General features: G+C 52.6%; 1 protein-coding gene across 1 annotated transcript in view; it reads left to right on the top strand.

Annotated features, from left to right (window-relative positions):
• Positions 1-26,670, top strand: part of ANKRD26 (ankyrin repeat domain 26) — a 969,942-nt gene that overhangs the window by 862,530 nt on the left and 80,742 nt on the right. The window contains exon 38 of the mRNA XM_086919420.1: positions 4,849-5,083. Coding sequence (XP_086775546.1) covers positions 4,849-5,083 — 235 coding nt within the window. The remainder of the gene's footprint in view (positions 1-4,848; positions 5,084-26,670) is intronic.

Below are 26,670 nucleotides of genomic sequence, written 5' to 3'. Positions count from 1 at the left end.
AGCAGGTCATCAAGTAGCCTTAGTAGGCCCACTTTCGTATGGCTAAGCAACACCAGGTCGTCGGCGTATAAGAGGTTACTGATACGTACTCCATCTAGTTGTTGGGTTTGGCAGTTAACACTGTCGAGAATTGGCTAGAGATCCGATATGAACAGGTTAAAAAGGAGTGGAGCCAGCACACAGCCTTGTTTTACTCCACTTCTCGTCTCGATCTCCCTAGAAACATGAGAGTCTTCACCCAGCTTGATTCTTATTCATATTTCAGAATGGAGTTGGACTATTACGGGTAGCAAAGACCAGGATACATTTTTGCCACAGTAAGCCACAGGGCTCTCGGTCGAAGGAACCTTTAAATTCTACAAAGCAACATTGCAGTTGAGTTTGTTGGACTGTCGCTTTCTCTATCAAAACGGAAAGGGTTAGTAGATTAGTTGTTTTACCAGAGAACAAAGCACACAATAGCATCTCCTGCCATTTTGCGTGGCATTAACAAACCTACTGGTGGGCATCTGGTCAAATCCAGGATTTTGCCCGCCAGCTAACAGGAAGATTGCAAGGCGGCACATGTATGTGCTGGGGACTCTGCCTTCTCCTGCTGCACCCCCTCCCCTGAACTTAGTGGTGCAAGTCTCCATCATTTGAATAAACCCCAATGTGTTTCTGACCACCCCACCAGATAGAGAGTCGAAACGTATGAATACCTTTGCAAAAAGAATGTTCTCTTCAGCCAACCTTGCATAGCTGCCTAGTTTCCCAGGTCCATGTGTGATGTGCTGATCCAGTCCAGGTGTTTTTCTTTGAATTCTGAGACTTGTTGTCCCGCTTCATAAAGGAATAAGCAAGACTACAAGTCTCAGAGTTTTTAGAAAAAAATATGGAATGGAGAAGCTCATCTCACATTGACCTGGGCTACTTGGCAGACTTGGCCTTGCACTAAGATCAGTCAACACTAGCAGTATCTTGTAGGGATGCTCACATGCACTGTGGAACATGATGGCAGATATCTTCCCATTTTTCCCAGAAGATCTTCAGTCAAACCTACTCCGTCTTACTCAAAATGGCAAAGACGCTACAAACACTGCAACAGCGTGGTGCTTAGGCATCACACTTCTGTTTGCTCTACACACTTCTCCAACGACATCCAATAGTCTCTGATGGACATACCCTTGGATGGGACCCATCTTTTCAGAGACCAGGTGGATTCAGCCCTTGAGCGTTGTAAGGACAGCATGGCAATGACTTGCTTTATTGGACTTGCTCGGCTAGTGCACCAGTTCCACCAATCATTTTGCCCCCTTTGACGCTTTGGAAGGGGATACTAACAGAGACAGCCCCAGAAAGTGTTTCAGAAACAACAAACCCTTTGCGGTAAAGGCTGGGGATCAGCCCACCAGGGTTTAGTCCCCTAAGGGTAAAATTCAACCCAATCCCTAGTGCCCCCTCCTGCAGCTGTCACAGAACTGTTTAAGCCGTCCTTGACTGCACATGATTGCCCGGTGGGAGGTCGCATCATCTTTTACTTTCCCTGGTGGAGGAGCATCACATCTGACCAATGAGTGCTCCAGATTGTGGGACACGGTTAATGCATACCCTTTCTTTCACATACTTTGAATATGCCACCCATACCCTAACTCCTCCCGGAGTACCACTTGTCCATATTCCAAAAAGTTGTAGCTCTCTTGGCCAAGGGAGCCATAGCGAGGGTGCCTGCATGAGAGATCGGGACTGGTTGTTCCTCCTGTTATTTCCTAGTGCTAAAAAAGGACTGAGGCCTACACCGCAGTCTACATCTTTGCCCTCTGATCTTCCTCCCCTGAAGGAAAAGTTCTAAATGCTCACACTGGCACATTTTTTGACTGCCCTGAATCCAGAAGGTGGAGTTGGATTTGCAAGATACCTGTTTCCACATCTTTATCCTGCAATCCCGTTACCTGCGGTTTCAGGTAGACTAAGAGCACTTTCCATTCTCTGTGCTCCACTTTGGCCTTCACTGTGCACCTCGGGCGTTCACAAATGTGATGTTGGTGGTCATAGCTCATCTGTGGAGGTGGAGAATATAAGTCTTCTCATACCTTGATGACTGATTACTGAAAGCAGGTTTGCCTCAAATAGTTCCGAACTACTCAATACGTTGGCTGACCTGTTGACATTGTTGGGCTTTTCCCTCAACTCTTTGACAACAGCTCCTCAACGTCTGAACCATCGTGATAAGTGTGCTCTTCTGAGCATTCCCACCACCTCAATGAGTGCTGGGCATTCAGGTTATGATTCTGATGTTTCAACGTTTGACATGGATCTCAGTGAGAGCCACTCTGAGGCATCTTGGCCCCTTTAGCTCTTGCATCCTGCTGGACCACACCAGTGCATACAGGCTCTGTAGTGGGATCTGGAGTCTCAGATGGCTCAGAACCAAAATAATCTTTTGGACATCCAGGTGTCAGATGAGACTGCAAAAAAATCTACTGTGGTGGCTGTTCAACTGCCTTTGGACCAGCGGCAGACCCCTCACACTACCTCACCCAGACGTAACAGTCATGATGGATGTGTTGCTGCTGGGTTGGGGAGGTCATCGGAGAGAGGTGTAGATCAGAGGACTATTGCTTTTGGCTGAGACCCATTTCTACATCAATTTGTTGGAGTTACAGATGATTCACTTGGCACTGAAGAGGTTCCTTCTGATCATCTGGGGGAACAGCACAGATTCTCACAAACACCACAATTGCCATGTGGTACTGAAACATACAAGGCAGAATGGGGTCATGGTCCTGTGCCAGGGTGCTGTGCATCTCTGGAAGTGGCTGAACACTCAGGGCATCTTCCTGATTGCCCAGCACCTGGAAGGATGTTTAAATGCCAAGGAGGACTATCTTAGTCGACCTGCTCTATCAGATCACAAATGTCAGTTACACTTGATGTCCTCACTAGACATCTTTCAGTAGTGGGATAAATCTTGCTCTATCTATTCATCACCACTGAGAACGTGCAGTTTCCAAGCTTTTCCATGTTGGAGTTTCCATAGCGGTTCTCCCTCAAAGACACATTTCACCTGGACTGGGGCTCAGGACTCCTGTATGGCTTTCTGCCCCTATCTCTCTTGCCCAGAATTTGAAAAAGAGCAAGAGATACTGGGCCCAGACCTAGTGGATCCGGACTGGGCGAGGAGAATGGTATTTCCGGAATTCTGGCCATGCGCTGATGTCCTCCGACGTGGCTGCCTATTCGGGAGGCATTCCTGTCACAGCAGCAGGGCTGTTGCTTGCACAACTTACACCGCCATGGGTGAAGATTTAACTGCAACAGTTGACGGCCTTTGATCCTACTCCCAAAGTAGACGGCGTCATACTGGCAGTCAGGCGTCCCTCCACTAAGACTGTACATGTGGGATGCTGGAAGACGTTTGTTGTCTGGTGTTTCTTTCATGATATTCAGCCTTTACAGGTATAGTTGACTGGCATTTTTTTGTGTTATATCTCTCTAGCCCAGCAAGATCCTTTTGCCTTTTCTACAGTTGCCTGATCAACCATCCCTTTTCAAGTCAACTGTTTTGATGCATTTTTTGTTTTTTTAAAAGGTTTGAGCCAATGCCTTTTGTGATGACGCAGTGGTATCTTAATTTGATTGTCACCTACTTGATGTGTACTTTGATGTACAGCTGCTTTCTATGCATGCTTACCATAAAAAAGTTTTACTCATTTTAATCACCTTTGCACAGTGAGTGAGTGAACTCCAGGCCTTGTCCGTCCTGGAAGCAAAAACATCTTTCTTCCAGGACAAACTAGTCCTTTGGGGAAAACCAGCTTTCTCGCCAAAGGTAGTGACACTCTTCTACATAAAGCAATTCATCAACTTGCCATCTTTCTATGCTCTACCTCATCCCTCTAAGGAGGAGGAGCAACTCCGCCATCTTGCTCCTAGGAGTGCCCTCAATTCTTACATCGATCGGACTAGAGACCATTGAGTGGACAATCAACTTTTTGTGGGCTTCTCTGGACCAAACATGGGAATGCTGTTCAAAAGAGAACTTTCTCCCGATGGATTGTCTTATGCGTAAATATTTGCTGTGGGCTAGCCAAGTATCACCCCTCAGAAGGTATGTATGCTCATTCACCAGAGCAAAGATTGATACTACTGTGCTAGCGTACAGTGGGTCAGGCAGTCTTGGGCATCTGCCAGACTTCCATGTGTGCGTCCCTTCACACGTTCAAGAAGCACTATTGCTAGATAGGCCCAACGAGACAGGCACTCCTCCCATCTGTCCTACAGGATTTCCTGGTCTGAGGCATTCCACTGACTCACCACCTGGGGTAAGGGGTACTGCTTTGAAATCCATTCACAAGGTGAGGAATTTCCAGTTAGAATAATAAGTTACTTACCTTTGTTAACGCCTTTTCTGGTAGAGACTATCTGACTGCTGATTTCTCCCAAACCCACCACCCTCCTTGTTCTGTGAAAAGCACTCATTCAGTCCACTGATAAGGTTTCAATCCAGAGATCCAAACACTGGTATATTCTGATTTCTGTGAGTCAGATACGCAGGCAAAGATCAGAAAGATACGGATGTCAGCACGTGGAGGTGACACAGTTATAGTAGCTCTGACATCATATCCTAGGCATGACGGTTCTGACATGGAGCTGAACGATGCAACCTACCAGCGCGCAAGGGATTTGCAATGAAAGTCTTCTAGATACAGTCCAGAGCCTGGAGGAGACTGCAGCATGCCAGAGTCTCTGCCAAGAATGGCGTTAATGAAGGTATGTAACTTGTTCATTTAACCAGTTATGTAAGGTGAACTGTATAAAGATTTTTGTGTCTAAAAATATCTAATCATAAACTTTTTATCTCCACAGAGCCAATGAAAGGCTAGCAGAAGCCAACACCAAGCTACTTAATGAACGACAAAGGAGCAAGTCATTACTTGCAAACAGTTTTGTAACTGGAGGCCTTCCTGCAAACCCCTTCATGGATACAAATCCGTTTGGTACTAATTTAACATTAAATAGAAGCATAGGTCTCCCTGGCAACTTCTACGGTCCTGGGGTTAATGGATTATCTTCAAACAGAGTGGAGGCATATCTTGCAAAGGTCAGTAATGCTGTGTACAGGCAACATTTTGTGTATTTAAAGTCTTTTGTACATGACAGTGTAAAATACAAAGTTATATTTTAATGTTTGTGGCAGAGCCAGACTCTAGCCCTATTACATGAATTCTAGGAATACTAGTTCTTCCTTATAATTTATAATCTGGAACAAGCTACAAGGTGAAGTTTCAGTCTTATCAACTTGACGCCTAAATCTGATCTTCATACTGGAGCTCAAAGAACTAAAAATCAGAAAATGACCTCAGCCATTCTTGCTTCCAGTCAGCTAAAGCCAAGCAATGCTGCCATTAGAAATTTTGGGTCAGATGTTGTAAATGATGTGTACATATAAGGGTTATTAGGTTTTCACTGTTCTCATGTAATTTTTACTTTAATTGGTGTAATAGTCAAACTACATAACAGCTTGTAGATTAACAAGAGTGATATTATTATTTCAGCAGCATAGGAGCAACTGAAATGTGCTGATGTTACAAAATAGAATTAGTATCTAATGGGACGATTGGTGGTTTAAGCACAAGAGCATTGCCCACCCCAGTCTGGTTACTACTAGAAGAAAATATGACTCTTGGCTAAGTGAGTGACCTCATTGCTGTGCATAAGTTTAAGGAGAGTCCCATCTGTTGTTAACCATGCTATAAGAGTCAAGTGCTCCTCAGCCTCTCATGAAGGCAGGCTCAACATTGCCACTATCCATCCAGAAAAGTCTCATTGAACCTTATGCTGTGCAGTGTCATCTTTTCTGCTGGTTGGGGTTAGTGCTTTAGAATCACTAGGTTGTGCTGTAGATTTGCACATTAGATGTTGTCGTATAAGATAGGTCATTACTTTGCTACTTAAAAGTGCAATCTAGGGGCGTGGCCTGAGGCGTTAAGATGACGGACGCACTCTAAGAGTGCTCCGGGACCCCCATATATCATCTGCCTCGCATCCACCACCAACGGCCGCCACTCACCTCACCTGGTTGCCTGAGGTGCCTCCTAAGGGCACATGCTCAGCTCCTGTCCCTTTCCTGGCGGATCGGGGCTCCGGCGGCTCGGGGGGGCTCTTCTTCAGCCGGCGGCCTCAGCACCATGAAATGGTGCACCTGCGTCAGCTCTGATCCTGGGCCTGAGGACATCCTGGGTGGCCCGGTCCCCCGCCTGCAGTGAGACTAGGGCGGTGTCTGGGGCTCCGTCACTCGCCCCCAACATCTACAGTGGACCAGAGGTGCGCCCTCGGCGCAGAGGCCCCGTGACTGCGCCTGCTGCTGGAGTCGCAGGGGGAGGCTCAGTGGGTCGGAACTCGACCGAGCTGCGCACTTGATCTCCCGGCCCCGCCCCCGGGGTTGCTGTGGAGCACCTTGGACCTCGGCCGCTGTGGTCGGGCGGTGGCCGGGGCTGTCTTCAGGCCCCCCCACGTGTGTCTCCCTCCCCCTAGTGACTGTCTCTCTCGGAAAGCCGGTGGCGAACGCCCTCTGGACCTGGCCGGCGCCGCATCTGGGCCCCCTTGGGGCCGCCTGAGGAGCGGTGGGCCCGAGACATAGTGTCCTTTGGTGATGCATCTGCAGCTGTTCCGGGCGCGTGGCCCTCCCTGGGCCTGGACGTCCTGAGACCGGCCATCTTGTCAGGTGGCAGGGTGGGAGGCGGCCTGGTGCCCCCGCCCCCTCCCCCAACCTTCATTGCTCTCCTGACTTCTCCCCACGGCTCTTGGCCTGTTCCTCAAGACCACCCTCACTGTCGGCCACTGTCCTTGGCGTCCTGAGCCTGGGCCCTCCCCGCTAGCCCATGCCGACATGGGAGCGGCAGCAGCCTGCCCCGGAGACCATTGAGACTGCCAGGTCGAGTGGCGGCACTGTACTGGTGAGTGGGGCCTGGGGTGGGGGACCGGCCATCTTGTCGGGTGGCAGGGCGAAGGGGCGGCCTGGTTGTCCCCACCCCCCCAACCTTCATTGTTCTCCTGGCTCCCACCCACAGTTCTGGGCCTGCTCCTCAGGATCATCCTCACTGTTAGCCACGGGCCTCCTGGTGGCGGGCTGCTTTGGACATGACCCATCCCTCCACCTAACCCTCCGAGGACACAACAGCTTCCCTATTGCTGGCGACTGGGCCCGGGGAAGAGTGAGAACCCTCTGTCGCCCCTTCTGCTGGTCTACCGCTGGGTGGGGAGCGGGGACCGGCCACCAAGTCGGTTGGCGGTGCAGGGGGCTATAGTTGGTGCCTGCGCCCCTCCTCCTCCCTCGCTGCCTACTCTTCCCCTTTCACACCACCATACCCCTTGTTGGGGGGTCTCTCTCTGGGGGCAGTTCGGGCCCCCTATTCTGGCTGACCGGTGCCGGCGACAGACCCACCACTGAACTTCGCCCCTCTCTAACCCCTATCCACTTCAAACTACCCAACTGGGTGGGAGGCCATCTCTGCTGGACCGGGGGTCCGAGTGGCGTACTTGTTGCTGTAAATACTGACTGCCCGGCCCAGCAGCCTTCCACTGGAGTGCTCCACGCTTACACTGGCCCTGAGGCGTTAAAGCCATCTTCCTCCTCACGGTGGGCTCGAGGGGGTGGACCTGGCCGCCTGGACCTGAGTATTGATGGCCTGGGTGACCGGGGACCCCCGCCCCAGGACCGCTGTGTTCTCCCCCTGCCCGAGCCGAGGCCGGATCTTTCCTTGGTGGTGATGGGAAGGAATCGCACCCCGCAGAACCCTGCCCCTCCAGCCCAAACCACAATGGACCGATTCACCACAACAGACCAGGATCCTGGAGGTGGGGCTTCCAAGGCCCCTGCCCCCACTGGGGATGATCTCTCCACCATCCTTCAGGCGAGACCAAGATTGGCGAGTTGAAAGTGGATGTGGCTCTTATCCGCCAAGACCTGCGAAACGCCACGGTACGACTCAGACGCAGAATAATGCAATTCCACGGCGGAGGACGACATTAGCCAGCTTAAAACACAGGTGGCCTGCCTCCAGAACCAGACCTCGGAACTCCACTGGTGGGCAGAGGACGCCAAAAACAGGTTGTAAAAAGAACAATCTGCGCCTCATAGGCTTTCCCGAAGGAATGGAGAAAGGTCACGCGGGCACGTTCGTGGAGGACTGGGTGCGTTCATGGATGCCCAAGGAGCCCCTTTCCCCCTAGTTCGCCGTTGAGCGGGCACATAGCTCCCTGGCCCCCAAACCTCAGCCCTGGGCTCCTGCCAGACCCATCATCCTGAGGGTTCTCAATTTCCAGGATAGAGACGCCATCCTCAGGGCGGCTAGGGCCCAGGGCCCTCTGATGTTCCGAAACAGCAAAATCATGGTCTTCCTGGATTACACAAGGGAGGTTCAGGCACAGTGTCGAACCTATGATGAGGTCAAGCAGAAGCTCTGCAACCTGGGTCTTAGATACGGTCTTCTCTTCCCGGCTCGGCTCAGGGTGGTCTTTCAAGACAAGACATTATTCTTCGATACCCCTCAGGCGGCATGGACCTGGCTCACAGAAGACCGGCCTCTCCTGAATCGGCCGACCCCCTCCCCGACCCTTCGGGCCCCCCCCCACATCCCCACCCAACCCTACCTAAACCCCAAAGACGGCAGACTAGGTCACGTAAGAGAAACGACCGTCTGGAGGAAGCATCCCGTTCTCAGAGTGCACCGTCTCTGCGCCCTCCCTCACATGCTTCAACTCAGAGGTCCGCCACTCCCAGCCCTACGAACTCTCTGATTAATTTGAGCCGTATCCCGGACCCCTCCAGGGCCTTGCGCCCCTCCCTCTCTGACTCAGACCTGTCTAGGTGCCCTGCGCTTCATAGATCCGGGGATGATGGGGGAGCTTGAACTGCGGCCCAAATTCGAACTTTCCACTTTGTTCCCAATATGGCACCTGCACTTAAGAATGTTTGCCAACCTCTATAGTAGGTGCAATCCATCTTCACTGCAACCACGGCTCGGCGAACTGTTTCCTATTCCAACTCCTGAACTTAAATGTACTTCTTGGTGCATATTAGCTTAAATGTAATTGCATCTGTTGACAAATCTCTTATCTGGCTATATGGATGAGGGTCCTTCTCTGCCACGTTCATGTTTAGTTAACCATTTTAGCTTAGCAGTATGACTCGCTAGTGGATTGTTGTTTTGAATGTTTTCCTTTTCAGGGCGACAGATGCTTCTTCTTCAGAAGTGTAGGGTGATAGGAGTTGGGTGGCGAGGGAGGGTGGGTAGACCGTTGTCTCCCGATTGTTTGTTGTTTTTAGCCTCCTACGGGCCGCTGTTTCTCATTTATCTTGGTAGCAACTCAGGCATGTATGCCATGTACGACCACATGAGTCACCAAAATGCACAACCTTTACCCAAAGACACTGGCCAGGAAACACTGCTTCCCTTGGGACCCGGGCCGATCTACACTTGCATTGCCTCTTACGCGCACTTTCCACCCAATGACGCCCACCTTACGTAGACCCCTCCACATCCTCTCGTGAACCGCCAACGGCCTCTTAGACCGCATAAAACGCACTGCTGTCCTTCGTAGCGCCCAGCGACATATGCCGGATGTCTTATTCCTACAAGAAACACACCTTATGGGCACCCAATTCAATTTCCTTGCCCGATATAGGTTTGACTGGGTAAGGCATTGAGGTTTTGCGTGGGGTTCCTGGGGGGTTGCCATACTGCTCCGGAGGGGCCTTCCCTTTACCCTGGCGCAAGCCGAGACGGATACGTAGGCCCGGTACGTGGCCTTGATGGGTAAGATCGAGGGACATCCAGTTAACCTGCTGTGCACTTACATTCCCCCCGCCAACATGGCCTCTGCCCTTTGCCATCTCACACTCATGGTTGCCTCCTTTACTCACGGCCTGACTGTCATCGGGGGAGATTTCAACTCCGTTCTGCAACCCTCGAATAACACAACAGGTGCTCATTCAGCAGCCCGCCTTGCCTCTGCTAAGCGCCTGTTTGACTGGTCCTCTGCTATGGGTCTTTGCGACGCTTGGAGGGTCTGGAACGCCTGCAGAAAACAATATACTCATACATCGGGGGCCCACCATTCCCACTCTCGTATTGATCTGTTTCTATTACCTGCCCCAGACTGTCAATTGATGTCCGGGGCCTCTATCTTGCCCAGAGGCATCTCGGATCATTCCCCAGTCTCCCTCTGTCTTGGGAATCCCCCTAATGGTACCCGTACGGCATGTCGGATGAACGCCTGGTTGCTGTAAGATGTGGAATTTGTTGAGTCCCTCAGGCAGGAACTGAGGCATTATTTTTCGAAAAATACAGGCTCAGCATCTTCCTCGTGGACGTTATGAGAGGCCGGCAAGGGCCCCATGCTGGGGTGGCTAGAGGTATGGTTCACATGAAACGCTCATAGCAGACCGCCCGACTCATACAGCTGGAGGCCCAGGCGGCACAGTTGGAGGGGCCCTGGCGGGCACAGCAGCAATGACTCCAAGCGTCGGCTTAAACTGATCCGAGAAGAGATCTACAAGATCTCACTGGAGGCCGCTAAAATGCTCTGGCCCTCCTCTATGGCACGCGTGTATGGCTGGGGTGATAAAAACTGTAAATTACTTCACAATTTAGTGTCTTACCCCAAAGCCAACCGCATTATCCCTGAGACCTGTAACAAGACTGGGGCTCACCACGCCACCTCCCATGCTATCGCCTGAACTTTTGCGGGCCATTATGCTGCTCTTTATGTGGCTCGACCTCCCAGGACCACCCTGGCTGACTTGCTATCTGAAACTGGGACTCATCTGCCCTGCCTCTCCCTAACGGTCTCGGAGACGCTTGATCTTCCCCTCACCCAGGAGGAGATGCACAGGGTCATTACACTGTTGCGCTCAGCAAAAAAACGCCCGGGACCGACAGATACCCCGAAAGAATACTAAGCGACTTACCGTGACACACTGGTCCCGCATTCAATGGAGCTGTTCAAACATGTAGTAGACACGGGGTCTTTCCCACGGAGACTGACTTGGCCACGATAGTGGTCCTTCCAAAGACACAGCCACCCTCCCTTGCCTGTGCGGACTGCCGCACCATCTCCCTCATGAACACTGAGGTAAAAATGTTCGCCACTGCCGTCGCCCAGCGACTAAGCCCACACTCACAAGATTTGGTTCACCCGGATCAGTGTGGCTTTATGCCTTCCCGGGGCACCCGGCACTGCGTCCATCGTATCCACCTTGCCCTGGCACACCGTCACCACCTCACCCCGTATCTCTCTCTGCTTTTCATTGATTTTGAAAAAGCATGCGATACGGTGGACTGGAACTACCTTGGGGATGTGTTAGAGAGGATGGGTTTCGGCTCCCCATTTCGGTGCCTTATCCAGGTCCTATACTCCAACCCCACGGCAAGGGTCCTTCTTAATGGCGTGCTTTCGGAGAAGTTTCCCATTCGGAGAGGCACTCGTCAGGGCTGTCCGCTCTCGCCGCTTTTATTTGACTTAGCGATGGAGCCTCTGGCCTCCCTTCCGTCAGGATCCCCTCATATGAGGCTGGGCTTGGGACCCACACCAGACGCTAAGATCACCTTGTATGCCGACGACGTCCTCCTCTTCCTGGCGGACCCAGAGAGCTCAGGTCCGAGATGCTTGGACGCCCTCCTAGCCTTCGAACGGGTCTCCGGCCTCCGGCTCAACCCGGCTAAGTCCACATTGGTTCCCTTGCATCCATCCCGGGTGTGCTTCGATTGGCAGATGACCATCCCCCTGCGCAGGCAATCTTTTAAGTACTTGGGGGTGTGGGTCGCTCTCCTTCCAGACCTCGAATGGGCCCTGAACATCACGCCCCTGGTCACTAAGGCCAAGGCGAACCTCAAGAAATGGCAATCCCTCCCTCTCAATCCCCTTGGCAGGAGCACTCTTTTCAAAATGATGGTCCTACCCCGTTTTTTATACATTTTACAAAATATCACCCTTCATTTCCCAGGTAGTTGGTTCCGAGAAGTAGACAGAGCACTTACCCGGTTTCTGTGGTGTGGCGAGAGGTCACGATTGTCTTTGGCGCACTGCACATACCTCACGATGATGGGGCCATGGGGGTAACCAATCTCCACCTATACTACCTGGCTGCAAAGCTCATTGTGCTCCTTAACTGGTTCGCGGGTGGCTGGTCCGACCCAGCGTACCGGGTGGAACTCCGGTCAATGGATTTCCCACAGCTCCAAGCCTTCCTTTATGGGACCCCCGTGCCACGGGCACACCCCCTCCCCCCCCCATCACTCGAATGGTACTTATGGCCTCGCGCTCAGCCTCACGCCACACAAATTGAGATCGGAAGCCTCTGTGGAGCGGTGTTTGGCTGGAGGAGGTCTTGTCACTCGAGAACTACTGCCGATGGGACCTCATCGGGATTTCTTTGCTGTGGGACGTCTGGGTAGGGGACCACATTCTATCTTTTGCTGACTTACAGCACTGCCACTCCCTCCACTCCTCCCAATTTTACAAGTACTTACAGGTACGGCATGCCCTCCAAACACACATTCCATCTCCCACATGCCTCCCAGAATTCAATCCCCTGGAGGCCCAAGTGATGATGGAGAACCTAGGAAGAGGGGGGTTGTCGCGGATTTACCGCTCTCTGGTGAACAATGGCCCGCTTCCCTGGACCTGCTGCGTGCCCGCTGGGAGGGGTGGCTGGGCCTCTGGAGGACGCGGATTGGAGGGATGCCCTTATGGCTTCCAAGACCCTGATGACCTCCTCAAAGCTGTGTCTAGTCCAACTCTATTATCTCCACACAGCATACCTCACCCCTGCGCGCCTCTACAGCGCCCGTAGGCTGCCGTCCCCGTTCTGCGCACATTGCAACTACGCTCCAGCAGACGTCTACCGCGCGACATGGCAATGTCCCGTTCTTGCACCATTCTGGGCGGTGTAGAGCTAGAGCTCGCACAGACCTTGGGTTGAGAGGTTCCCCAAGACCCGTTAAGCCTGATCCTGGGAGTGTTCGAAGGCCTCAATGGTTCCAGGGCTGATAAACGCTTCCTCGGAACGACTGTGGCGGTGGCGAAATGCGACATATCGGCGCTTCGGTCTCAGGCCATGCCACCTACTATGCGGAAAGGGAGATGGGGTGTGGATTGGTGCGGAACTCAGGAGGAACCCCTCTTTGAGGGTCGGGGCTGTCCCGAGCTTTTTGGTAAGATATGGGGCAAGCGGTTCAACTTGATGCCCTGAGGGACACGAACACCTCCCGTAAAAGAATGTTTGCCTGCAGGTGCTTTACTCATTCCCAAAGTGGTGTATGAGTCTGTCATCCTTCTTCCTAATGTAATTCACCTTTTTACCATGTCTGACTGTGCTTCCATTATTTTTTGTATCTGAAAGAGACACGTTAGTGATAGATTCCTTACCTTAGAATATCCCCAGGCGTCAGACTGGATCCGGAAAGTTTTGCGTAGCAGTACCCTTGCGCGTCGGTAGGCGTCGTCTGCGGCTCCGCGTCCGTCGTCGGCGTCGTGGGCGCCGTGATGACGTCGTCGGAGTACTTAGACGCCGCCTCCGCGTGCTGACGTCAGTTCTTCTTTTTTCCGCGCCAGCCAGCGCAGATCTGGAAAAAGCAGTTCCCTGGTCATTTTTTGACTAACTTTTTGGATCTTTTTGATCTCTTTCGAAGTCTTCACGACTCCGACGGTGCCGTTAGGGATGCCCGGCTTCAAGCACTGCGGCGGTTGCGAGCGACTCATGTCGGTTACGGATCCGCACCGACTGTGCCTGACGTGTTTGGGCGTCGACCATGACGACGAGGCCTGCTCCGACTGTCGGGCCCTCTCGAGGAAGGCCAGGCGGGAGCGGTCCCGCAGGCGACTCGAGATCCGCCAGTCGGCCCCGCGCCAAGTGAGGTCCCGGTCCCACGGGAGGTCGAGGGACAGGTCGCGGGGGCGGAGCCGTCACAGCTCCGGGAGTCGGCGCCACTCCTCCGGGTCCAAGTCGTCAGGTAAGAAGCATAAGAAGTCGAAGAGACATCATCGCTCTTCCGACTCCCCCCGACGCTCGCGTGATGCGGCCGGGGGTTCGGGTGACACCGCCCACGCGGCTCCTCAGGAGTCGCGGGCGCCGCGTTCGGCTCCATACCCCCCGGTCCCTGGGCTGAACGCGACGCCGGGGGAGATAGAGCGCTTCCTCATGGCCATGAGGTCCCTTTCTTCCCCAACGGGTTCCGCGGCGCCTTCGGGCCCAGTGAATCCGTCTGGGGGCCCTAGTGGGTCGGGTACAACCCCGACGCCGTCGGGTGCTTCGGCCTCGACGCCGCCGGCGTCTTTGACGCCGGCGCCGCAGGGCTCTTCGATCCCGACGCCGCCACTGCCCTCGGGCTCGGCGCCGCAGGGTTCGGCGGTCCCGGCGTCGTCGGTGCCTTCGGGTCCGACGCCGCAGGGTGCCGTTCGGCCCTCGTCGGGCGATGGAGCGTCCCCGGTGGACCTTACGACCCCCCCGGGGTCGGTCCGTGTGGTGTCCCCGCCGGCGTCGGTCCCGGCCGACGCCGTCCCCAATACCTCCTCTCTATGGGTCCCGGCATCGGGACAGCGCCAGTCGGCGCCGATCCCGACGCCGTTCGGGGATTTCTATCCCTATGAACCATCCTCATTCGCTAACGACCCTGAGTCTCAGGAGATGAGGGAAGAGGAGGACTGGGAGGGGTCTGAGGACCCTCTGACAAGGGAATGTCAGTCTAGCATGGACTGGACAGGAGACCTTGGGGAGGCCAGTGGCCTGGACACCTCTCCAGACACTGGATTCGTCTCTCCTCCTTCCGTGGCTTCGGAGGAGGGCGCTACATATAGTGTGGTGTTGATGAGGGCTGCTAAGGCCTTGGGCCTTGAGCTCCCCGTCGCGGCCGTGAGGACTAATCTCCTCACTGAGGTCCTTAAGCCGCAGTCATGCTCCATGGAGCCAATGCTGCCGTTTAATGAGGCCTTGTCGGACGTTCTGTTGGGCACTTGGTCCAGGCCCGCTACAGGTTCGCCTGTAGATAGGAACGTGGCCAGACGCCACCGCCTGGCTCCGGGCCACCCATGTTTCCTGTCCACCCACCCCACCCCGAGAGTCTGGTTATCCAGGCCTCTAACTCCCAGACCGCCTTCCCGTCAGCACCCCCTGATCGGGAATCCAAGAGGTACGAGGCCTTTGGCAAAAAGGTCTTCTCGTCCCTTAGCTGTGGACTGCGGTCTTCCAACACCGCATGCCTCTTGGGCCGTTACACCCATTCTATATGGGAAACGGTGGCGGAATTGCTGCCAGAGTGCCCGTTGGAGGTACGGGCCAAACAAAGGGCCGGGACGCAGCGAAATATTCGATCAGGTGCGGACTGGACACCACTGACTCGCTGGGCAGAGCGATGGCTACGACGGTGGCGATTCGACGCCACGCCTGGCTTAGGTCCGCCAACTTCTCGGCTGATGTCCAGAATACACTCATGGACATGCCGTTCGATGGCCGTCGCCTCTTTGGCGACAAGGCAGACCACGCGCTCGAGCGCTTTAAGGACTCCAGGGCTACGGCCAAGTCCTTGGGCCTCTCGGCCTCGCGCCAGCAAGTGGCTGCTTTTCGCTCCTTTCGTGGCCACGGAAGGGGCGTCCCCACACGTGCCGCCAGCCACTCGCCGCAAACTGTCGTCCAGCGCGGCGGCGGCCGTGGAAACCGCCGTGGAGGCGGTAGGGGAGGCAAGCGGAGCCAGTCCACACCTGCCTCCGCAGCATCCGCCTCTAAACCCTCCTAGTCCGTGCTTTTCGGCCCATGTGACGCCAGTGGGAGGCAGGGTTCGCCATCACCACTCTCACTGGCGCGCAGTCACTTCGGACAGGTGGGTGCTGCAGATCGTCCGAAGGGGCTACTCCCTCCCCTTCGAGACGACCCCTCAAGCCATGCCACCGCAACACCACCGCGTATCGGGGGATCATTTGCGGCTCCAGCAGGAGGAAGTTTCGGCCCTCTTGGCCAAGAGGGCCATCGAGCGCGTTCCTGGGCCAGAAGTAGGACGTGGTTGCTACTCCCACTACTTCCTGGTACCCAAGAAGGGCAAAGGAGGCCTACGCCCTATCTTGGATCTGAGGAGCGTCAACGGCTTCCTCCGGAAGGAGAAGTTCAAAATGCTGACACTGGCTCAGGTCTTGACTGCCCTAGACCCAGGAGACTGGATGGTAGCGTTGGACTTGCAGGATGCGTATTTCCACATCCCCGTCCTGCCGGCCCACCGGCGTTACCTGCGGTTCACGGTAGGCCACGAGCACTTTCAGTTTACCGTGCTCCCCTTCGGCATTACCAGCGCCCCACGGGTGTTCACGAAGGTGATGGCGGTGGTCGCAGCTCACCTGCGCAGGTTAGGGGTTTCAGTCTTCCCCTACCTAGACGACTGGTTGTTGAAGGCGGGCTCGCCCCAGGCAGTAGTCACCCACCTCCAGACTACGGCGGATCTCCTGCACAGGCTGGGATTTTCCATCAATGTGCCGAAGTCACACCTGTGCCCCTCTCAGAAGCTCCTTTTCATCGGAGCGGTTCTCGACTCGGCGCAGTTTCGGGTTTACCCGCCCGAACAGCGGGTCCGGGATATTCAGGCCCGTTATCCCGGGTTTCGGTCAGGTTGACGCTGCGGCTTCTGGGGCTGATGGCCTCTTGCATCCTTCTGTTGCATCACGCACGGTGGCGGATGCGGGCTCTGCAGTGGGACCTGAAGTTTCAGTGGGCCCAGCACCGGGGCAACCTTTCCGACCATGTCCTGATCTCGGAGGGCACTGCGAGACAGCTGCAGTGGTGGCTCACGGACCGCGATTGGGTCAACGGCAGATCCCTCTCCCTTCCCCAACCGGAGCACGTGGTTGTGACGGACGCGTCCCTCCAGCGCTGGGGTGGCCACTTGGGAGAGGCGGAGATCAGAGGACTCTGGTCTCCGGCGGAATCCCGGCTCCATATCAATCTGTTGGAGCTGCGGGCGATTCGTCTGGCACTGAAAGCATTCCTCCAGTCTGTCCGAGGGAGTGCAGTGCAGGTGTTCACGGACAACACCACCGCCATGTGGTACTGCAACAAACAGGGCGGTGTGGGGTCGTGGACCCTCTGCCAGGAGGCTCTGCGCCTCTGGCAGTGGCTGGAACATCAGGGCGTGACTCTGGTGGTTCAACACCTGGCAGGTTCTCTGAACGCCAGGGCGGAGGAACTCAGCCGTCGGTGCTCGATGGATCACGAATGGCGTCTGAACTCGGACGTGGCGCAAGGCCTCTTTCTGCGTTGGGGAGAGCCTTGGTTAGATCTATTCGCCACCGAAGAGAACGCGCAATGTCATCAGTTCTGCGCGTTGGAATTTCCAAGGCGGCACTCGCTCGGAGACGCTTTTCGTCGCGAGTGGAGCTGCGGTCTGTTGTACGCCTTTCCGCCTATACCTCTTCTGTCCAGAGTGCTGAAGAAGATCAAGCGCGACCGGGCACAAGTCATCCTTGTGGCTCCGGACTGGGCACGAAGGTTCTGGTATCCCGAGCTACTCAGTGTGTCAGTCGATCCCCCGGTTCGTCTGCCTCTTCAGGAGGACCTTCTGTCGCAGCAGCAGGGGACGGTCCTCCACCCGAACCTGTCCAGTCTTCACCTCCATGCATGGAGATTGAGCGGCGGCAGTTGAGGCCATTTGACTTGCCTCCTGAAGTTTGCAACATCATTCTGGCAGCCAGGCGTCCCTCCACAAAAACGGTATACGCCTGCAGGTGGAACAGATTTGTGGCATGGTGCACAGCAAAGGCTGTGGATCCTCTCAATGCCCCTCTCTCTGAGATTCTTCTCTTCCTTCTTTCTCTTGCCCAGCAGGGCTCTGCTCTGGGCACTATCAAGGGCTATCTTTCGGCTCTTTCGGCCTTTCTGAGGCTGCCTGACCAACCTTCTTTGTTCAAGTCCCCTATAGTTAACAGATTTCTGAAAGGCATCACTCATACCTTTCCTCCTGTTCCTTTCGTGATGCCTCAGTGGGACTTGAATCTGGTTCTAACATTTCTGATGTGCGCTCCCTTTGAGCCACTTCATAACTGTCCGCTTCGCCTTCTTTCTTTGAAGACTGCATTCCTGGTAGCCATCATCTCTGCCAGGAGAGTGAGTGAGCTCCAGGCTCTTTCTTGTAAGCCTCCTTTCCTTTCAGTCCATCCGGACAAGGTTGTTTTGAGGACTAGGCCCTCCTTCTTGCCTAAGGTGGTCACGGCCTTCCACATTGGGCAGTCCATCACATTGCCCACCTTCTTTCCGCCTCCGCACCCCTCGAGAGAGGAGGAGAGGCTCCACCGTCTGGACCCAAAACGTGCGCTCTCATTCTATCTGGATCGCACACGCCAGTTCCGGGTGGATGATCAACTCTTTGTTGGGTACGCGGGCGCTAAGAAAGGGAAAGCGGTGCACAAGAGGACCATTTCTAGATGGATTATCATGTGCATCCAGGCGTGTTACTCCTTGGCTAAGAAGGAACCACCTGTTGGGCTGCGGGCTCATTCCACTCGAGCCACGGCCACTACAACTGCCTTGGGCCGAGGTGTGCCCCTGCAGGACATTTGCCAGGCTGCTACGTGGGCTTCGTTGCACACGTTTGCGAGGCACTACTGCCTGGACAGTCAGGTCCGGAGAGATGGCTACTTCGGCCGTTCCGTTCTCCAGGACTTTCTGGTGTGAATATTGGTTCGCAGACCCACCACCACGGGGATGGTATTGCTGGGGTATCTATTCTAAGGTAAGGAATCTATCACTAACGTGTCTCTTTCAGATGCACAAGTTACTACTTGTGTAACGATATATCTGTAAGAGACATTAGTTAGTGATAGATTCCTTACCGACCCACCCATCCTCCCCGTTCTGCGAACCGATATCTAGGGTTAAGGTCATCCCCTTTCAGGGCCCTAGTTTCTTGGCACCAGTGTCGGTTTTTGTCATGGCTCTGCGCTTCTGGCGCGGAAAAGCTGTGGCTAAGAACTGACGTCCGCACGCGGAGGCGGCGTCTAAGTTTTCCGACGACGTCATCACGGCGCCCACGACGCCGACGACGGACGCGGAGCCGCAGACGACGCCTACCGACGCGCAAGGGTACTGCTACGCAAAACTTTCCGGATCCAGTCTGACGCCTGGGGATATTCTAAGGTAAGGAATCTATCACTAACTAATGTCTCTTACAGATATATCGTTACACAAGTAGTAACTTGTGCGATCTGTTCTCAAAATACCAATAAACTTGATTATCAAAAAAAAAGTGCACTCTAGCTTCCCTTTGTTGAATATCTCCAGTAAATTCACCAGCGAGCTTGTATTTGATCAAATTTAAAGCATAACAAGCACACTTGCTGTACTATCTGTCAGTCAATGATAACTTTATTCAATACTTTTCAGTAACATAAAAGTATACTTCAAAATAGATTTTAAAAAACTGAAATATTAAAAATAGCTCTTCATATGTACAATTCAGTTTTAAACAATGAAAAGAAAATGACTGATTAAAAGAGAGACCCATTTTATCTATGCAAATAACTAATTTAAAATACAAACGTTACCCTATGAGGTACTCTGGTTACGGTGATAACCCCATACAGGCTTTTCCTTATTTTCTGTACCTGCCATAAGTAAGAAGACATTACGCTGCAGACATATGGAGTATGTAATTGTTGTAAAAGTAAAAGTGCTGGTCTGCCCTATCTAAAATTATTTTAAGCACAGGTAAAATATATATCTTACTAGGAATTTCATAAAATTTACCAAAAAGTATGATGTGCAAATTGGTTTTGTGCGACACACTGTCACACGGGCACAACACTAATTCTGACAAGGAGTGACAATTATTTGAAAATCCTACCATCAGCTGCAACATATTTGTCCTAAATCGGGCCAAGATGAACCTTTGCTGGTCATTGCCTACCAGGGTCAGATATGGTTTCAAGCTTTCCTGGGGGTTGTTCTATTATAATCGACTACAGATGGTTTTACTGCCTCTCCTTCCCATGGCATTGTTCTGGATGCAATGTTTAAAATTTTCTTTATCTAATAGTTTACAGGACTTGGGGTTAGTAGTAAAAGTTTCGGTAGGCCGATCTCCTCGCATACAGATTTAACGTACCTCAATCGGGATTTCCATTGCATAGTCTAAGGCCATTACATCACTGAAAATGTACTTACTCAATCCTGTTTCTTCACGCGACCAAATCGTATGCCAAAGCAATATCCGGGCCATTTTTAATCTGTCCGAGATTTACGGGGTTCCCAGTTCAGCGTGGGCTACGCAGTTCAAACAACTGGAGGGGAGGGAAAGGGTACGTTTAAAAAATGAATCCTCAACTCTTTGGATGCTCCGGATATTAACGACTGCCCAGCCCCCTGTGCCACTGTTGTACTTGCATATGTGATGAGGAGTTCCCCTATTGCTTTGGAACCCAATTGCTCTGTAAACATGGATATCCCATTGATGGTCCCCATTTGCGCACATTGTTAGTTGCCATCAGGGGACCACGAGTGTTTGTTATCAAAGAGTATCCATAAATAGCAGAAGGTGGGTAATTCACTCAAATTATGTCCTTCTGCATGGAAAACAGGTTTTATCCTGGTTTTGGTGCCATTTACGTTCAGATCCAAGTCCACCATAAAAGGGATGTAATAGTCTATAAGGCCCTGTAACCCCCTCCCAGTTCTAGCAATGAATACAGTGTTGTCTGCATAAAGTATAATTGGGAGGGGGCACAAACCCAGCATCACTGGCGGATACACTTAGGGCTGACTCTACACGATTTGTGTAGAGCGAGAGTAGTAAAGGGGCTTAAACGCAACCCTGCCTGACCCCTCCTTTGATGTTAAAACTCAGAGCATTCACCCTCCCTTCAAAACGCGCACACAGATGTTTACGTCCATATACAGCTGCCTTATATATTTGGTGATTCCTGCCTCAATCCTCAGATCTGCCATGATTTTCGAAAGCCTTTTGACTGTGAAACACGAGATATAGTGCCCCCTTTTTTGCCAATGTGTACCTTGCTATTATGATACTTAGGTTCAGTCATTGATGGACTGTACTCAAGCCCTTTTTGAAACCAAATTGAGTATCCATCATTATGGTATTTGCTACTGCCCAGTCTAATGAGCAGAATGCACCCCATAACCTTTGCGTGGCATCCAACAGTGATATCGGCCGATAATTTTGGGGTAGGGATTTTGTCATTTTTTATAGATCGGAATGATGATAGAAGCTTTCAATGAAGGGGGGGGAACCAACCGCAATGGGAGCATTGTAAACATTTGTGAGCAGCGGAGCCCAGAGTTCTTGCTGATCCCTGTACATGTCTAAAGGTGTCCAGTCTGGACCAGGGGAATTCCCTTTGCTGCTGTCATCCAGGGCTCTTACGACCTTAGCCAGGGTCACGGGTTGGAGAGGATACTGTGAGGTAGCTCTGCCATATGTTATGTTAACCAAAATTTCTACAGCGCCCGTACACCCAGAGGCTTTATGGCGCTAACTCTACGACTTGCCAGAACGAGTGGAGAGTGTTATTCGTGAACCTGCACGAACAGCCAAGTTTTAAGCATTTTCATAAAACTCAGAAGATCAGTACATGACCGAATCTCCAAAGGGAAGTAATTCCACAGTCATGGGACCAGGGATGCAAACCTGCACTCTCCCTGTCATTTTAGCTTGAAGGCAGGGGTGGTCAGTAGCTGGAGATGTGCTGAACGAAGGTTGCGAGAGGGAGTGTACCTAGATAAGAGGCTGTTAATGAATTTGGGGCTCCGACCGTATAAAGATTTTAAAATTTGACATCCCGTCTAAAAGGCAGTGCGATGGGGGATAGGGAGCCAGTGTAGTTGCTTCAAAAGAGGTCTGGACGATTGTCATCTGGGTTGCTGGTGGATCAGTCTCGCTGCTTGGTTCTGGACCATCTGTAGCCGTGATTAAGAAGTCTGGCATGCCTAGGTAGATTGAGTTGACATAGTCTAAGTGTGATAGCACCATGGCTAACACGACCTGAATCAGTGCTGCGTGAGTGAGCAGAGGACTGATTTTTCTGATCTTTCGTAGTTGAAAGAAACAGAACGAGACCACCTCACCAATTTGAGATCTTAATAATAGGTCGTTATTTATAGTGACCCAGAGACTCTTGACAGGGGTGGAGGGTACGGGGGATCCAAGTTCTGAAGGCCAGAAGTGTGGGCCCCAGAAGATCTGACTATTCCCTGTCACAACTAGTTCAGTGTTGCCTCGATTGAGTTTTAAATGGTCTCTGGGTTCCAAGGGCTTTTGTATTCCACTTGGTCTACTCTAATCAGCGAGTGGTCTTTATATACGGCTGAGAAATGATTTACCCAGGCCTACTCTGCAATATGGACGTCGGTTGACGGCTCATGATGTTGCCGCTTAAAGTAGTTATTGCTTATTGCCTTCCTGAAGGATTTACTATCCTTTAGGGCGTTGGCAGGTACCAGTTCCTTTCTTGCCATTTTTATGGAGCACACAAGCCAGCCTAATTGATTGTGTGTCCTTCGCTTTCTGCATCTGAAAGAAACAGTTAGTTATAGATTCCTTACCTTGGAATTACCCCCAGGCGTCAGACTGGATCAGGAGACTTTTGCGTCAGCAGTAGCCCTGCTTTTCGGAAGGTGGCGTCTGTTGACTCAGCATTCGTCTCCTGCATCGTGATCGCCGGGATGACGTTGCGGTAGCTACATATACGCAGCCCTTGCTCGCTGAAGTCAGTTCTTTCTTTTTCCATGCCAGCAATCACAGATCTGGAGAGAGCGGTACCTCCAGTCACTTTTTGACTGACTTTTTTGCGACTTTTTGTTGCGACTCTTGGTGCACGAGGGATGCCCAGCTTCAAGGCATGCGGTTCCTTTAACCGACTGATGTCAATGACGGATCCGCACCGTGTGCCTCTACTGCCTGGTGGGCGACCATGACCCCAGTTCATGCTCCGACCACCGAACCGTGGCCTGAAGTCTTTCCGGGAGATGCCCAGAAAGCTCCTCGAGGCCCGGTAGTCGGGTCTGCGTCGCTCAAGGTCCTGGTCACGTGGGAGGCCGAAGAACCAATTGCGGAGTCATCATCATCACTTCTCTTCCAAGTCTTTGCACTCTGGGTCAGGTAAGTCGAAGCATAAGAAGAAGTCGAGGAAGCAACAAAGGGTGCGGGTAGTTCCCCTCCCACAGCTTCGCGTGCGGAGCCTACAGGGTCGACTTCGGCCTTTTCTCCCTTCCCAGGTCCAGGAGCGGCCCCTGCCCAGCTTCGTCAATTTTACGAAGTGATGCATGCCATGGGCAGCCAGACTCAGCCGGCGAGCCTTCGGGCCCGCGGACTCGGCTAGGGACCTTAGGCCTTCCGACACTAGCAGCTTCGGCACCGCAGGGCCCCCTTGGATCCAGGCCTGAAACCGGTATCAGTAGCGGTCAACTTCATTACACCTCTACAAGCGCCGCTTCCACTGGCACCATGTCCGCAACTGATGCTGGCTGATCCCCTAGCCTGCGTTGCCCCCAGCTTCTGCCCAATGTGGACACAGAGCCGGACTGGCGTCGACCTACTCCAGATCCGGCACCAATGGGTACTTTTGTGCCTGTGTTCCACCCTAGCCCTTTTCCGCCAGATTGGCAGCCAGAAGAGGGTGCGGAAGACTTGAAGGGGTCTGGTGACCCCTTAACAGACCAGTTGGAGTATGATCCGGACTGGAGAGAGGAACTAGGGGTTTCCAGTGGTCTGGATATCTCCCCAGACCTAGGCATGTTGCCTCCTCCCACAATGGCTACCGAGGAGGGAGCGTCATACGCAGTGGTGTTGCGTAGGGCGGCCGAGGCTTCAGACCCGTTACAGCAGCAAGATCAGCTGTTCTCCCACTAATGGGAGTGCTAGAGGATATTTAAAGGCGGAGCTGGCAACAGCGCGTTATCAGCAGCATCTGAAGAAGATGCAAGTCGAAATGCATTATGCTAATGCTGACAACCAGTGAATAAAGGCTTCCACAGAATCCCTGTTGTGTCCCTGTATTTCTTTGTACAAAGGAGGTCGTTTTGGTGATGTTTTTCGCGGCTGCCAGGAGCGCGATACACGGACCCGTCCATCAAGTAGTCCTGGTGTTTGCTGGCAACTCGGAATTTTATTAAGGGATTGATACAATCAGGACCGCCTCGTGAACGGACCAGATCAGAGGCCGCTGCTATCTGGCAGCCTGTGATTACACGGGGAGGCACACATGATTACAGCTTGTCTCAGGCCCAGTGTGTTCTTAGTACAGATGCTGGATGTTGGGGACCTGAGGGAGCCTGCAACACGTATAGTTCGCTTTTACCAGCTACCACATGACCCCCCCCCCCTTTTGCGAGGCAGAAATCCGCACTCACAGCAGTTTTACCGGATCCTGACTGCAGTACTTACTTGAACATTGCATGATGGGAGTTGTAGTTGTCCATTAGACTTCAGACCCGTTACAGCAGCAGGATGAGCTGTTCTCCCGCCAATGGGAGTGCTAGAGTATATTTTAAGGAGGGAGGAGGCAACAGCGCATTATCAGCAGCATCTGAAGAAGACGCAAGTCGAAATGCATTATGCTAATGCTGACAACCAGTGAATAAAGGCTTCCACAGAATCCCCGTGGTGTCCCTGGATTTCTTTGCACAAAGGAGGTCGTTTTGGTGTATATATATATATATATCAATCACCAATTGCCCTAAGCATTCGCCAAAGCACTCGACAATGCCCTGGACCATCCGGCCTTCTTCCAAATGCACGCCGTCTTGCTTCACAGTTTAAAATGCCTGACGCGTTTCAGGGTCGAAGACCCCTCTTCAGAGGCTGCTAAAATAACACACAGGAGGAATCGCTTCACTTTGTTTCCGGCTGAATTTAACTTGTCAAGCCCCCCAGTGGGCGTTCGTTCATTGCCTCGTTACACTGGCAGTTGCTGGGACTTGTAGTCCGTGAAGCGAAAAGTCATTATTTCCTTGAGTAGGTCGTGTGTGATTTTGAAATCGTGCTTCTTTTAATTACCTTTAGTAGGTCGTGTCGCATTTCCGCATGCTGCATTAATTTCAGGGCACTGTGCCTACGAGTCAAGAGGGTGAATGACTCTGGCCTCATCCTGCTGGATATCACCTTTCTTCCAACAGGCGATGGTGCAGTGACCACGGCCGGGCCGCCGTGCAGTAATACCAATCACCAATTGCCCTAAGCATTCGCCAAAGCACTCGGCAATGCCCTGGACCATCCGGCCTTCTTCCAAATGCACGCCGTCTTGCTTCACAGTTTAAAATGCCTGACGCGTTTCAGGGTCGAAGACCCCTCTTCAGAGGCTGCTAAAATAACACACAGGAGGAATCGCTTCACTTTGTTTCCGGCTGAATTTAACTTGTCAAGCCCCCCAGTGGGCGTTCGTTCATTGCCTCGTTACACTGGCAGTTGCTGGGACTTGTAGTCCGTGAAGCGAAAAGTCATTATTTCCTTGAGTAGGTCCGTGTGTGATTTTGAAATCGTGCTTCTTTTAATTACCTTTAGTAGGTCGTGTCGCATTTCCGCATGCTGCATTAATTTCAGGGCACTGTGCCTACGAGTCAAGAGGGTGAATGACTCTGGCCTCATCCTGCTGGATATCACCTTTCTTCCAACAGGCGATGGTGCAGTGACCACGGCCGGGCCGCCGTGCAGTAATACCAATCACCAATTGCCCTAAGCATTCGCCAAGCACTCGACAATGCCCTGGACCATCCGGCCTTCTTCCAAATGCACGCCGTCTTGCTTCACAGTTTAAAATGCCTGACGCGTTTCAGGGTCGAAGACCCCTCTTCAGAGGCTGCTAAAATAACACACAGGAGGAATTGCTTCACTTTGTTTCCGGCTGAATTTAACTTGTCAAGCCCCCCAGTGGGCGTTCGTTCATTGCCTCGTTACACTGGCAGTTGCTGGGACTTGTAGTCCGTGAAGCGAAAAGTCATTATTTCCTTGAGTAGGTCCGTGTGTGATTTTGAAATCGTGCTTCTTTTAATTACCTTTAGTAGGTCGTGTCGCATTTCCGCATGCTGCATTAATTTCAGGGCACTGTGCCTACGAGTCAAGAGGGTGAATGACTCTGGCCTCATCCTGCTGGATATCACCTTTCTTCCAACAGGCGATGGTGCAGTGACCACGGCCGGGCCGCCGTGCAGTAATACCAATCACCAATTGCCCTAAGCATTCGCCAAAGCACTCGACAATGCCCTGGACCATCCGGCCTTCTTCCAAATGCACGCCGTCTTGCTTCACAGTTTAAAATGCCTGACGCGTTTCAAGGTCGAAGACCCCTCTTCAGAGGCTGCTAAAATAACACACAGGAGGAATCGCTTCACTTTGTTTCCGGCTGAATTTAACTTGTCAAGCCCCCCAGTGGGCGTTCGTTCATTGCCTCGTTACACTGGCAGTTGCTGGGACTTGTAGTCCGTGAAGCGAAAAGTCATTATTTCCTTGAGTAGGTCCGTGTGTGATTTTGAAATCGTGCTTCTTTTAATTACCTTTAGTAGGTCGTGTCGCATTTCCGCATGCTGCATTAATTTCAGGGCACTGTGCCTACGAGTCAAGAAGGTGAATGACTCTGGCCTCATCCTGCTGGATATCACCTTTCTTCCAACAGGCGATGGTGCAGTGACCACGGCCGGGCCGC

The sequence above is a fragment of the Lissotriton vulgaris genome, chromosome 1_1, assembly GCF_964263255.1.
Source record: "Lissotriton vulgaris chromosome 1_1, aLisVul1.2, whole genome shotgun sequence".
In the NCBI taxonomy this organism is placed as follows: domain Eukaryota; kingdom Metazoa; phylum Chordata; class Amphibia; order Caudata; family Salamandridae; genus Lissotriton; species Lissotriton vulgaris.
The sequence above is the reverse complement of the archived record's forward strand: the minus strand, read 5'-3'. Positions and strand labels throughout refer to the sequence as shown.